At 42.0% G+C, this 12,852-nt stretch overlaps 1 protein-coding gene across 4 annotated transcripts in view; it reads left to right on the top strand.

Annotated features, from left to right (window-relative positions):
• Nucleotides 1-1,544: 1,544 nt before the first annotated feature.
• The window catches only part of grk4 (G protein-coupled receptor kinase 4), a 53,695-nt gene continuing 42,387 nt past the window's right edge, over nt 1,545-12,852 (top strand). For 3 of the 4 annotated variants that reach the window (XM_040004794.1, XM_040004797.1, XM_040004796.1), the window contains exon 1: nt 1,546-1,854. In XM_040004794.1, the coding sequence (XP_039860728.1) occupies nt 1,803-1,854 (52 nt within the window). In that variant the 5' untranslated portion in view covers nt 1,546-1,802. Of the gene's footprint in view, nt 1,855-12,852 lie in introns of all 4 variants that reach the window. The other variant, XM_040004795.1, reaches the window with a different exon arrangement.

Genomic DNA, 12,852 nt, shown 5'->3' on the forward strand with positions numbered 1-12,852 from the left:
TGGATGTTAAAATCACCCACAATGATTATTTTATCTGAGCTGAGCACTAAACCAGATTCAAAAGTCTGAGTAAGGCCCCGGTGGACAATAGATAACAACAAATAAAACTGTTTTTTGAGTTTTCCAGCTAGTGTGGCCAAGGCTAAACTTCAGGTTTTCAAATGAATTAAAACTCTTTGTCTATGGTTGATTAACAATCCGAGTAACCAGGTTTCTGTTACAACATGGTGATTATGTTAATTTAAATGACTTAAAAATTAGCCAAATTAGTTATTGTAAATATTTTAAATACAATAAGTAAATATGCAAAAGCTGCATGTCAGACTCACACATGATACGTTTATCTGTCTAAATAAAAGCTTATTTTTCTCAAAATACTACTTAAACTGTAACGATGCAACTCTGTATGACGTAATGCACGTTTTGTATTTCTGTGTTATCACCACAAGGTGGAGGCATTGAATCTATGCGCACCACCCGAGCCACCGTTTGTCAAGTATGATTTGTGTTGGTCTGGACGAGGAAGCTGGCCGTTATTGTTTATGCAACACAACACACATCCTTATTAACAAATACATTTATTCTGACATTTATTTTCGGTCTTACTGCTTTCACACCGCGTATCCAGTCCAGGCAGAACACGTTTGATCGATTCTGTATCTTGAACAAAAGCCTAAGCCTGTGAGAATCAGTGACCTTTGAGCTCTTTGATTCTCCACAGCCTACCCCTGGGCGCTCTTGCATGACCCTCATAGCAAAACATAAACCGAAAGAGATTTCTTTGTGTTGTTGTAGTAGTTGCTCATTCTCATGCACAGAAGCAAAACCAGTCACAAAACTCCAAACATTTTTAAACAAAAGTTGATAAAGTGTTACCTCTTCGACATTATCTCAAGAGGCGGAGTGCTTTTTGCATACCCCCACCCCCTAAGGGTTTACTAGATCAATGAGTCAGATTACAGTCCCAGTTGGTTTCTGGGACATGATAGGCGGAAAACCAACTTGTTATCGCTGTACGTCAGGCTTCGACTTGCAGCAGCTTAAACCCCGACACCATTGTTCACACAACTTTAGGCCTCTGTGACATCCGTGTTTCCTGAGCAAGCGGCTCATGCAACAGCTGAGCAGGAAATTCTGGCGAGGGAAACTTTACCAATTAACACAGTCATTCATGTTTAGAAAGGCTTTTTGGATTCATTTAAAAAATGGGGATGGGGGGTCTCCTTTCCTAGATCTTTCCAGTAAGCTCTCAATGTATCACGTTATGTTTGTCTTCCCGGGAGAAACTTGGAGAAAACCTCACACATAAACACGTTTTAATCCCAAATAAATGACATAACCATAGGCAGTTTCAGGAGGTTAAGTCTTGGACATGCATGCATGTATACATGAATGCACTTGTGTGTGGATCTGTGTGTAGTTGTGCCGCTTGTAAATTGATCCCTCCTGCTCTTGCTGGTTCGTTGTGCAGAGAAGGGGCGAGGAGGAGGAGGAGGAGGAGGAAGAAAAGGAGGAGGAGGGAGCTGAAACAGGAAGGAAAGCAGGCGGAGAGGGACGGGAGGGAGGCTGTGAATGCTAACAAGCCCCGTCGTAACCGTATAGCTGTGTAGGTAGGGTTTGATAACACATCTTGCAATGGAGAGGAACGACGACCACTATTAAAAGTCCTACTATGCGCCAGCGCAGAGTCCGCCTTGCGCGCGTGCAGCAGCCTCACCGTCGTCGGCACGTTTGATCAGAAAAACCGTCTTTTTTCCTCTGAGTGAAATGTATCGCGACTGCTCGGGATTCACATTCTGACAATGGAGATTGAAAATATCGTGGCCAACACGGTTCTCCTGAAGGCACGGGAAGGTAAGTTCAGCTTAATGGCTTCAAGAATGAATCGTCTTTTCTCCCCCTCTTCGGCGACTTGGCCGTAGCTTTCCGCCTGTCCTTCTCGGGATTTATGCCTTCTCTGTCTCGCATCCCTGCGCAGTGCTTTGTCTCCGGGCAGAACCCAAACATGTTCTGCCGAAATCTGCTGCTCGCACAAGAACTGCACGCAGATTCACCGGGGCACCTTAACGTAAGGCCCCGAAGGCTGGAGATGAACAAGGCAGGGAGTGTTTGCAGCATCGTGCTTAGATGGCTGCGTTAAATTGAAGGCTGTCGAGCGAATTTTTTCACACAGGCGGCAGTGGTTTGGTGGATATTTACGATGACATAACAGACATTTAATGATATCCACGTTATTGACTGTGGAGCGAAATTCGGCTGCGCAGCGGGGCTCTTTGCGCCGGTGCCTTCTTACCTGTCATTGTAGGTTTCGGTGTGTTTAAAGCCTAATTAGGCAGGTAAAGTCAGCGTGTGGTGTTTTGACGCAGAAGTATGCGGCTGCATTGGCTGTTGATTAGACGGGAAGGGGGTTGTGTGATAGTGAGGGGCTTCTGGAGACTAGAAGGTAGCCCCGGCGGCCCAGGCTCCACAGCCTCGATCGTGCACACTGCTCAGTGGGCCGGGGATCCCACAGAGGCAGCTCACCTGGAGGTGGAAAAGAGGCGAGTATCCATCTGTTTTCCATGAGATGGCAGAGCAGCGAGGCCACTTTTGTAGCCAGTGAGTGGGCGCTGGGTGGGTGTGCAACACTGTATCAGCAGCCAGAGGAGGGGCGGGGGGAGAGAAGAAGTGTAATTACTGCTCAACGATTTCCACTCGTGTTTTTTCTCTCTTTCTTCCCCTTCCAAACAAAATCGAGCAGGAGGCTTTGTGATTTCAGATGATATTATGCAAGCTGATGCATTTTTCTCGAAAGCAAATTCACTCACAAGCCCGAAAGGCTGGAGTGGGGGTCGCGCCTCGGTGTGCAGAGGCCTTCCCTGCTTATGGTTTACATTATATTCAGAATGCGTTTCAGTTGGAGACTGAACGCCAACACTGCCGTGAAATGGATTGTTCACGGCAGCTGTGAATCCATTTCATAGCAGCAGTTGCTCCGTACGAGACAAAGCACCAGGCTCTCCTTTCGCTGCCTTTAAATGGTGCTCGGCAAAGGCTTCCCACGAATGTCCCGATATTACTGCATAAGAGTCGGATCTACAGGCTCAATACCTGCCGGAGTTCACCTTCTCTTATCACCCCCCTCGGAGGCCCTCGGAGCACAAAGATAGTGGGAAGAGCACATCTGTCAACAATTTCACAATGTTGTACATAATTAAAGCATTGGAAACGGAAATATTTATTGATTAACCGGATAGTCATTTAACAGGCAGTTGATCACATCAGTTTATTGAGCGAAAATACAAAGCTCTAGCTTATTACACCTTTACACTGTTTTTATTTGGTTGGAAAGGGTGGAAAGTGAAATCACCAGCACCACAAGCATCCTCCTTATAGTTAGAGTTGCGTTTTTATATTTCTCCCTGCTATGCTATTCACCATTCATTGTCTTAATTATCATTAAGCCTAAAACAGCTAACAGCCCCTCAGTTTATGTCTGGAAGGTGCACTGGAGACTAGTTGGATGTTAAATCATCTTTCCATAGGTGGGTGTTCTCAGCTGGCAAAGTCTTTCACAATGGCAGAGTAACTAGTTGCAGAGCGAACAGCACCTTTAAAAGCACACAAATCCAGACAGAAAGCAGCTTCTATGCATCACATTTCAGTGGCCTTCTATCCAAGAGTCTCTCTTTGGTTACCTTCATGCCATACTGTACATAACAGCGTTTGCGTGACCCTGCTGATGTGTCCTTCAGCAAGACATTAAATCACTTGCTCTGTAGCTCTCTGACCTCACTGTGGAGAGAGAAAATTACAGATTATTAGTCTTAAGCTGTGCAAATCAACTCGGGTTCTGTTGACAGTTTTCGTCTTCTCTGAATCACCGCTACACATTTGTTGGTGTCCAGAAAACTGTTGAGTGTCACTTTATACAGTCATTCTTTATACACCTGTGCATGTGAAACTGGGTGGCCACAGTGAGAAGGGTTATAATAGGGTGTGTTCAGTCTGGCACAGTTGAAATGACATGCGTCAAAGGAAGTGGTTTGAGATGACACTGCTCCTGATGCTCCACACCCCTGCCTATGCGAATTTCACACATGCATTTGTTATAAAATGTAAAAGGAAAAGCGTAACAATAACGGTATTTAATTGATGGGGCGGCGGTCTTAAACTGTGACGAGAAGTTAAACAGAAAGTCCCGAAGTTTGAAGACGTTTGGGGGAAGACCAAGAAGAAAACGACTTAAACCGAAAAATCAAGAGTTCCTCCTAACGCAGCAGTTTCATTAAGCATCCCGCGATGAAGTGTATTAATCATTGTGTTAAGCAACCATGTTCAATATTTAACTGTAAATAAACAAACCTGACCACTACATATTTGATGTGTGGTTTTGGTGGTTCATGTTCACAGAAAATATTTAATACATGACATTTAAACACGGGCACTTGAGATCATTAAAAAAAAAACCAAAAAACTGTTATCATAGTTTGTCTTGCAGACTCCACTGTTTACAATACTTTGCAGGCACCTGAGTTGGCAGAGCACCCTATCACAGAGGAGCAGATGGTGGCGTGAAGAGTGCTGAGGAAAAATTATGTTTACTCTTCTGCTGTAAAAAGTTCTCCTCCCATTGCACTTATATGTCAGAGTGTTTTTAATGGCTGCATTGCAGAGACCTTTTGGTGATCAGTTTCAATATAACAGTGGTTTACGTGAAATTGGAAAGATGTTTAGGCACACACTGGTATATTGCTTTTAAGCAAGCAGTACAGCTGTGTCTTAATTAGGAGATTATGAAGGAAGCCAGAAACTTTATGAGACACGTCTTCCCTTTGTACACCTGGAAAAATAAACTAATGCTGAAGCTTAATATTAGCAGTGGTGTTGTAAACAGTTAAAAACGGAAAAGGTTCCTAGAAAAATCCAGACATGTATCCAGTAATGCTGACAGACGACAGCACTTTAACATCTCAGGCTTAATTTATATCTTAGAACAAAACAAAATGCCTTAAATGGTAATACCATATGTAATAAAGCTGCACTTTACAAGTTTAAACTGCTGAGGATCATGGGTGTTGTAGTACTTTTTTCTCAGCTAGCTCTCGGGCCTTTTGGTGAAGCTTGACTTGAAACTGCTAACACAGTGTGTTACTGTTGGCGAGTCTTTGGTGCTGGTATTAGAAATTAGTTGCCTTTGAAACTGCGTTTCCCAGAGTGCTCTTTGAGAGCCTGCATTGACTTGTTGTATTCAGCTGTGTGTTATAAATATAGTTGCTGTAAGAGGATTGGTGATGACATGATGGGGGCAAAGAGGAAAAAAATATTTATCACTTCAATCAGAACATTTTGTCTTTGACTGAATGATATTTAGTTTGTTTTGTTTCATGTCATTTGATGGGTGTTTTCTGTTTGTTTCTGTAGAACAGCAGATCTGCGATGCTGTCACAGAAATCTGATGTAGCTTTAAAAAAAAAAATCACAAAACAATACAAAACATCAGCAACTATTCTTAAATATTGAGAGACTGGAAATGCACTGATCTGACTGTCCTGCAATATAAGTATTATGCATTTGATAAATTGAAATATGCTCTTGTATCCTATTAAAGCAGAAATCTTAATTTGTTTCAGCTGTCACCAACTTTACACTTATCTCCTGGGACGCAAACGCAGTATAATCGCTAAGTAGTAATGTGAATTATCTACAGAAGACTATGGTAAAGGGTTAGATAACTCCACTGGAGACCTCGACATGTAATCACCAAGAGTTACGTTAAAGAGACTGAACCTACGTGGTATTTCAATCTCGGACTTTCTGGAATTAAATGTAATCACAGACCTAAAATGGAAGGAATGTGGATTGTCCAGCGCTCACATGAGCTTTGATATTTTTTTTTTCTCTCAAATTTCTTTTGCAATAGAACAATACAGGTATAAGCAGATATGGCTGCGTTGGTGTTGGTGTCACTAACCTCTGTGCGTGCGCTGCCCTCTCCTTACCACCTTTCAAACTTGAATCCCGTCACTCCTCTCAGACCACTTGTGAGGGTTTTTCTGTGACGTTAGCCAGCGTAGCTTTATTAGTTTTGTGGTTGTAGCTGGGCTAACACTCGTTGTCATCACTCTGGGGTGTTTCCTCCAGCTGAGGCTCATAAAACACATTGCTTTGTGACTGTCCCTTGATGTGGGACTCATTTTACAGTTATTACACCCACAAATGGGCTGTGCGGAGAACGAGATGCACTGTGTTGCGTACTCGGCTCTGCTGCATACCTCTAGCAGGGATGCTTAGCTGGGTGGCTGCTGGGATGCTCATTAACATGTCTTCTTGGCAAGCTGAGTAAACATGAAGAGGCACTTTTGAAGCACTTTATGAACATCTATTAAATGTTAAATGGGCATTCTTCCTACGACAACCCAGCTGTCAGTCTGCTTTTAACAATGTGTAGGTTATGTGTAAGAGCGGATTCGGAGTGTTGTGGTGACTTATGCTTTGTTTCTCTAAAGAGGTTTTTTAGAAGTTGTAGGAAGTGTATTAAATGCCCCTAAAGATTTTTCATGCTTCATACATTTTTCTTTTTATAACATTAATAAAGTCGCAGTTTTAGATTCTGTCCTTGGTAAATTTCACGTCAGTCCTGCCTTCAAATATGACTCAATGTGTTGTCCTGTTAAAGCTCATTTTCAATGTGTAATCTCTTCTATGTGTCCTGTGCTCAAGGGCCCCGTTCTGGGAAGGCCTCTTTTCTGTGTTTCAGTTTTCCCTGCCAGGCTATGAAATTAACCATTCCACCCTTCATCGAAGAGACAGCTGTAGATAACTCCCAGATGATTAACCTTTCAGTTTGTTCTCTTAAACCCACATGAAGTCTGTCGGTATCTTGCTCAAGTTTAGTCTGACCATGTTCCCGTACTGTCCTTCCCTCCCCCTTCTCCCCTAAGACACTGTGAAAACAAGGGTCAGTTTTCAAGCACGCCTCGGCTCGGTTTAATGGAATACCTCAAGCACAGAGACATGAGGAAGAAAAGGTCTTGCAAAACACCATAGCACGCTGCTGGAATGAGCACGGGAGCTTGTTTATGTGCAAAGTGCTGTGCTCTGTGTGTGTGTGTGTGTGTGTGTGTGCTCGTGCTTGTCATTTTGCTCATGTGAGAAATTGCTTGTCCTACCTCATGTGAGATCCGCTGCCCCCCCACGCACTGCCGACTTCTTCGTTTGTTGTCACTGGAATTTACTGTGATGTTGCAGCGTCCCTCGCAGTTTTGCACGCGAGCCACTCTTTCTCTCAGGGCCATATGGAGGAGGAGGAAAGTCTGGTTATAAAGAATTAATGAAGGCATAACGGGAGAAGAAAACTGTTTATATATGGAGGGCAGCAAGAGGCTGAATCAGAACATGTGAGCGAGGTGAGGAGTAGAGCAGAGCAGAGCTGGCTGATATTCACATGTTTCTCTTTTCCTCTCTCTCAGCTGATGTGTGTCTTTCAGTGCAAGTATACAGATGGATTACCTTACGCAAACACTGGGCCTTTGCTCTCAATAGGCAACACAGATACTCACAGCTAATATTTTCCTTATCAGGGGCTGCACCAGCCAATCACACACTGTATGAGAGTGACTGGGAAAGCAACAGACCATTCATTTATCATGGCCAGGCTCCATTGTGCTTATGTGCGTGTGCATGCTCGTATTACAATGGGCCTAAACTATGTGTGACCCTCTCTCATTTCCTACTATTTAAGTCGTGTTTTTGGGAGACTGCTGCGGCAGTCCAATACAAACCTCCACCTATGCTGCTGCTGTTGGACAGGCTTCAAATCAGAAGAAGCGCCGAATATTCAGGATGTGATTGTACTGAGTAAGAATATCCTGCTAAACATTATTATCAGTGTTTTGAAAGTTAGAAAAACGTTTCTCATGTGCAACGTAGTTAATTTACTCAACAATGTTTTTGGCTTATTACCTCTCTCTATGCCAAAAGTACATGGTGACCCCCATCTTTGACCTTCACACAGCTTCACGTACTCATTAAAAGTCACTCTGCGTAAGTGTGTAGCCTAACTGGCTGAATCATATTGTGTGAATACGGGCTGCTTACTGCCACGGTCAGGCTGTGACTGTCACAGACGAGTTGGATTTTCTGGCCTTGTGGCTGTTATTCCGAGTGTCAGCATGTGACATGTGTTCATCAGATGGCCGAGCGTCTTCCGCCATATGGTGATTCAAAATAAAAACGAGTTGTGATGACAGCAGCGCTGCTCTATGTTCACGGTAACATCTGAAGAAGCTGGGAATCACAGCAGAGAAAATACTCGGTGATGGTGTTTTGTCGTTTAAGTGTTTTAGAACTGTTGTTTTCTAGTTCCCAATATCGGAGCAAATAAGACTTTTCATCTTATTTTTAAATAACGCTTTTTTGTTAGAGTGTATTTTTCTGAGTATTAAAATGATCATTTGTGGCACACAGAGATTAAAAAGTTGCCCTCCTCTTAATGTCAATAGCACCAGCCACACAAGGGCCATATCAAGGCCAGCAAACTTGGGGTCTGTGTGGTTATTACTTTGAGATGTACCTCCTGCCTAAATGTTATTGCAGTTTTTTAACATTTTTATTGCAGTTTTAGTTTGCTATGACCCTTCATGGCGATGGTGGGATAATATAGTCTGATTCACTAAAGAAAACATGTAATGTTTTTGAAAAACATGACAAAGGTTTCGCCATATCTCGACTCAACTGATCTCTAGAAGTTGTTAGAAAAACAGGTTCGATCCACGGAGGCTTCACCTTGTACCTTACTGAACTTTCTGCTGCTTGGTGCCTAAAGCCTTCAGACGTCTTGTGGAGTCCATGGAGTGCAGAGCTGTTTTGGATTTAGATGCATCCTCGATGCACTAATTGTCTGACTGATTTGCGTCTCTGTTTTGTCTCACCTGTTTCCAGGCAGTAACTGTTTTTGTCTCACTTGTAAGGCCTAATTTTACTATTACACATTCTGTGAAATAACTAGTGAACTCTATTTGAACTGGTATTAATAAAAGGCAAATCTGAAGTGTGGATTTGTAACTGCTGCAGGAATTAGGATGTGGCTGGGCAGGGGGAGCTGCGCTGAAACGATACTGCTACAGTCGAATGTGCAACCTCCAGTCTGGCTTCTTCTTTCACTTGAGATGAAAGAGAGATGAAAGAAGTAAAGGCAGTGATATAGGGATGTCACCGGACTGAATTTGTCTTGCACGTGAGCTACAAGCACACCAGTGATCACAGAGTAGGAGAAAAAGCAGACTCAAAAGAGGACAATGAATGTACATTCATTAAAGCAGCCATAACTCACCTCAGACAGAACTGCAAACAGTAGCTCCATGAAGATACTTAGTGTACACATGTGCTCTTTTTTTTTTTTCTGCAGTCTCAGTTTTATACGCGTCTAACCGGTTAGACTCGAAACTTCAGAAAACACACTTCAGGAAGATAAATAACACTGCTAGTGACTTTGTCTGCTGTAATTTGTATTTATTTATTTATATATATTTGTGCGTATATAATTTCTCTATTCACATTTGAACAAATGGCACTTGTGTCCCCTTTAACAAATGACAGACTGTTGGCTGTTATCAAAAAGAAAGACGTGGTTACATAAAGTTACTTTAAACAAGCTGAGTGTTATGTTGGGTCATCTATTCAGCTGTTGCCAAAGCAGTTTTTCTGGCCTTTTTTGTGGCATTTTGCTTTGGTTGGATGGGTGACAGTACCGAGTGACAGGAAACAAGGGGAAATGGAGAGGGGAGTGATGTGAGGCAACTGTGGCCAGTCTAACTCAAACCAGAAAAGCTGGTGACATGTTACTACATCTTACTGATGTACGACCGGGATGACCCCGCTTTCTATAACTTTTTTTCTTTCAGGAAAGGAATGTGCGTTCTCGCATATCCTCAAGCTGCATGTCTTGTTTTTGATGTCAGACTTCCTCAGTCCGTCTTAGGTTTTTTTGTCTCGTCACTGCAGTACATGCGTCGGACTTTTGCAGGTCTTGCTTGGTGATCTCAGCGCTGGCTGTAGCTCGGCTATGAATGAGCAAAACTTCTCTGAAGTCAGTGTTTATGGAGGGCCCCGTTTTCTCGAAGGGGAGAACCAAAGTTAAATAAATACTTGCTCCATCCTGTCTGCATTAAGGGCCTGCACACATGGCTTTGACGTCAGAGTGACATTAAACAGGGTGGGGTGGCCCAGCCGGCTCTGACAAGCATGAGCACACTCGCGCATACACACATTCTTCAAAAGCTTGCTATTAAAATCTTCTTTCTTTTCAATATCTTTGTCTATCTGGTGTTTTTTGTCGGTTCTTTCCTGTTTCCTTCTCTTTCTTTCCATCGGAAATTTGAGTCTCGTGTAATTTTACAGTATAGAGCCCATTAGCTGAAACACTCACATTTCCTACTCACAGTATAAGAAGGCAACACGAGAGAAGTAAATCTCTGTCTATTTCTTACTTTCTGCAGAGCAAGTTTGATTGTATTCATCAATCTTGCAGTGTTTTTGGCTCAATATATTTGCAGACTTTTCCTGCAACTGGCCATCATCACACAGCGTGTGCAACAGCCAATCCAACATTTGGCTTCAACATTTTTCTTCGTTGGCCTCTTTTGTTTGTGTATTCAGTTTTCCTGCAACAAGGAAACATAGCTTTGTGTGTGTGTGTGTGTGTGTGTGTGTGTGTGTGCGTGCGTGCGTGCCCTGGAGCCTCACAACAGGTCCGTCAGCATACCTGCCTTCAACAACCTGATACCACATGATTTTAAAAGCTTCATATATCAACAAGCAGTTCCAGTTAAACAGTTAAAGTTTTCTCACGGTTAAAAGGGGAAAAAAAAATATTTTGGTAATGTGTGTACTACTGTTGCATGTTGCATGTAAAACAAATTCAGGCAGTTTGTTCAGGGTGAAAATCAACAAGCAACAGACAGCGAAGTCAGAAAGTTGAACTCTTTCATATTTTATTTTTTAAAGTAGTTTGATGCAGAAGAAGATGTATGAGGATGTTGTTTTTGTAGTGTTCTGAGCGTGCACACTGTTCGTTCTGCAGGTGTTTGACCGTCATGGCCTCCTGTGAGATTTTGTGCTGAAGCTGTCACATGTCTCTGCCAGGCCAGCTGGTGTCTAGTGAACTTTGGGGCAGAGGATTTCCCTCTCTGTTTTCATAATCAAACTGTCTATGTTGCTCACTCACACTTAGGCTGGCTGATGTACTGATGTAACATAGTAATTGAGAAAAACCAACATTAATCATTTTAAATTCACTGACTGTGAAACAAGAAGATGGGTTGCTCTCTTCCCCTGATAGAATTTTTTGTCACATATAAATACTAATGTTTTTTTTTTAAATTATTAAAACATGCAGAAATGCATCTACTTTTAAATTTTTAAAAGAAAAGATTTTAAGAATTAGAAATGCACAGACTTATCAAACATTAATACTGGCCCCTATTCTCCTTGTTGACTGTCACAGTACTGTGAGCGCATAAAATGTCAGTATTGCATGTTTTAAAATCAGGTAACCACTTTCATAAATTTAACACAAGCTTCAAACATTTATCCACAAAAAGTCCACAACTATCCATCCATTCATCCATTTTCTTCCGCTTAACCAAATCATGGGAAAACATACCAAACAAAAAAACTTTATCTATTCCAGGATTGTTGACAGATTTTGTCATGTCTGCATATTTTACTTTTAAACACATAGGATCTTGATATTCAGAGATCTTCAGACATAGTCATAAGAGTGTTGATCATCCATTTGTCTGCGGCATAAGCTAACACGCAAGCCTGTTTGAAGGGAGGAGGTTTTCAGGAAGGTAGACTGCCTTGTATTTGCATCCTTTTTGTATAATACACAGTCCAGAGGCAGATATGAAATGATTAGAGATGAGAATTGGCTAAAGACATTTAGCTATTTTTATTTTATTTTATTTTTTTATTGTCCCCTTTCCACTGATGATGGATAGGGCTGTGCGATATGACCAAAATCTCATATCCCGATATAAGACATCTATCGTCCGATAACGATATAAATCACAAAAATTCAACAGTTTTTGTAAATTCTGTGAATCTCAGGCAGCTCGACTTGCGTGAAGTGTTTCCAGCTGCGCGTTGCGTACCTGGAGTCGAGTGTTTTAACCGATGCATGAAACGATACATTTTTAGACATGAGTTGTAACGGTCGCCGTTTTCTTTGTGAGTATTTATTACACGGCGTGCTGCGGGGAAAAGCCTGTTCTAACGTTTGAGTCTAAGGTTTATTTTTTAGCACCCGACGGCTCTTTTTTGCTTCTCATCCGTAAACACTCTGAATACTCTTTCACATGATTCAGTTTATTTTGAAAAGTCTCAACAGGATCTTGAGCTTTATTGTGAAAGGTTTATGTGGAAAATAAATAAGCGGACACGTGACGCGATGGTTTTACCGTCAATGTTGCTAACGACAACGCATAAATACAGGCGCTTGCCCCTCTGTAGTGTGGTTATATTAAATACAAGAGAAAGAGAGAACTTTAAGAAATTAATATAGCCACTACAGTGACCATCAAAACGATGAAAAAATATTGCCGTAAACAGTTTATTTTGCGACACCACGAAACAAACAATAAAATTAAACGATAGACGTTTTTATATTGTCATCCGATGTATATCGTTATATCGAACAGCCCTAATGAACGAGATTAATCTAGAACCAGGTCTTTGTATTCCTACTAGAAAAAAAGGACTGCTCCTAGTCCCTAAAAGCTGGCACCACAAAATAGCTGGGCTCTAGAGTAGGAACCTCTGACGCAAGCGGCTGTGGGAGGGAATATTCATAGATTATTCACAGATACA

This window comes from Simochromis diagramma, unplaced genomic scaffold (assembly GCF_900408965.1).
Source record: "Simochromis diagramma unplaced genomic scaffold, fSimDia1.1 OVJJ01000487.1, whole genome shotgun sequence".
NCBI lineage: Eukaryota > Metazoa > Chordata > Actinopteri > Cichliformes > Cichlidae > Simochromis > Simochromis diagramma.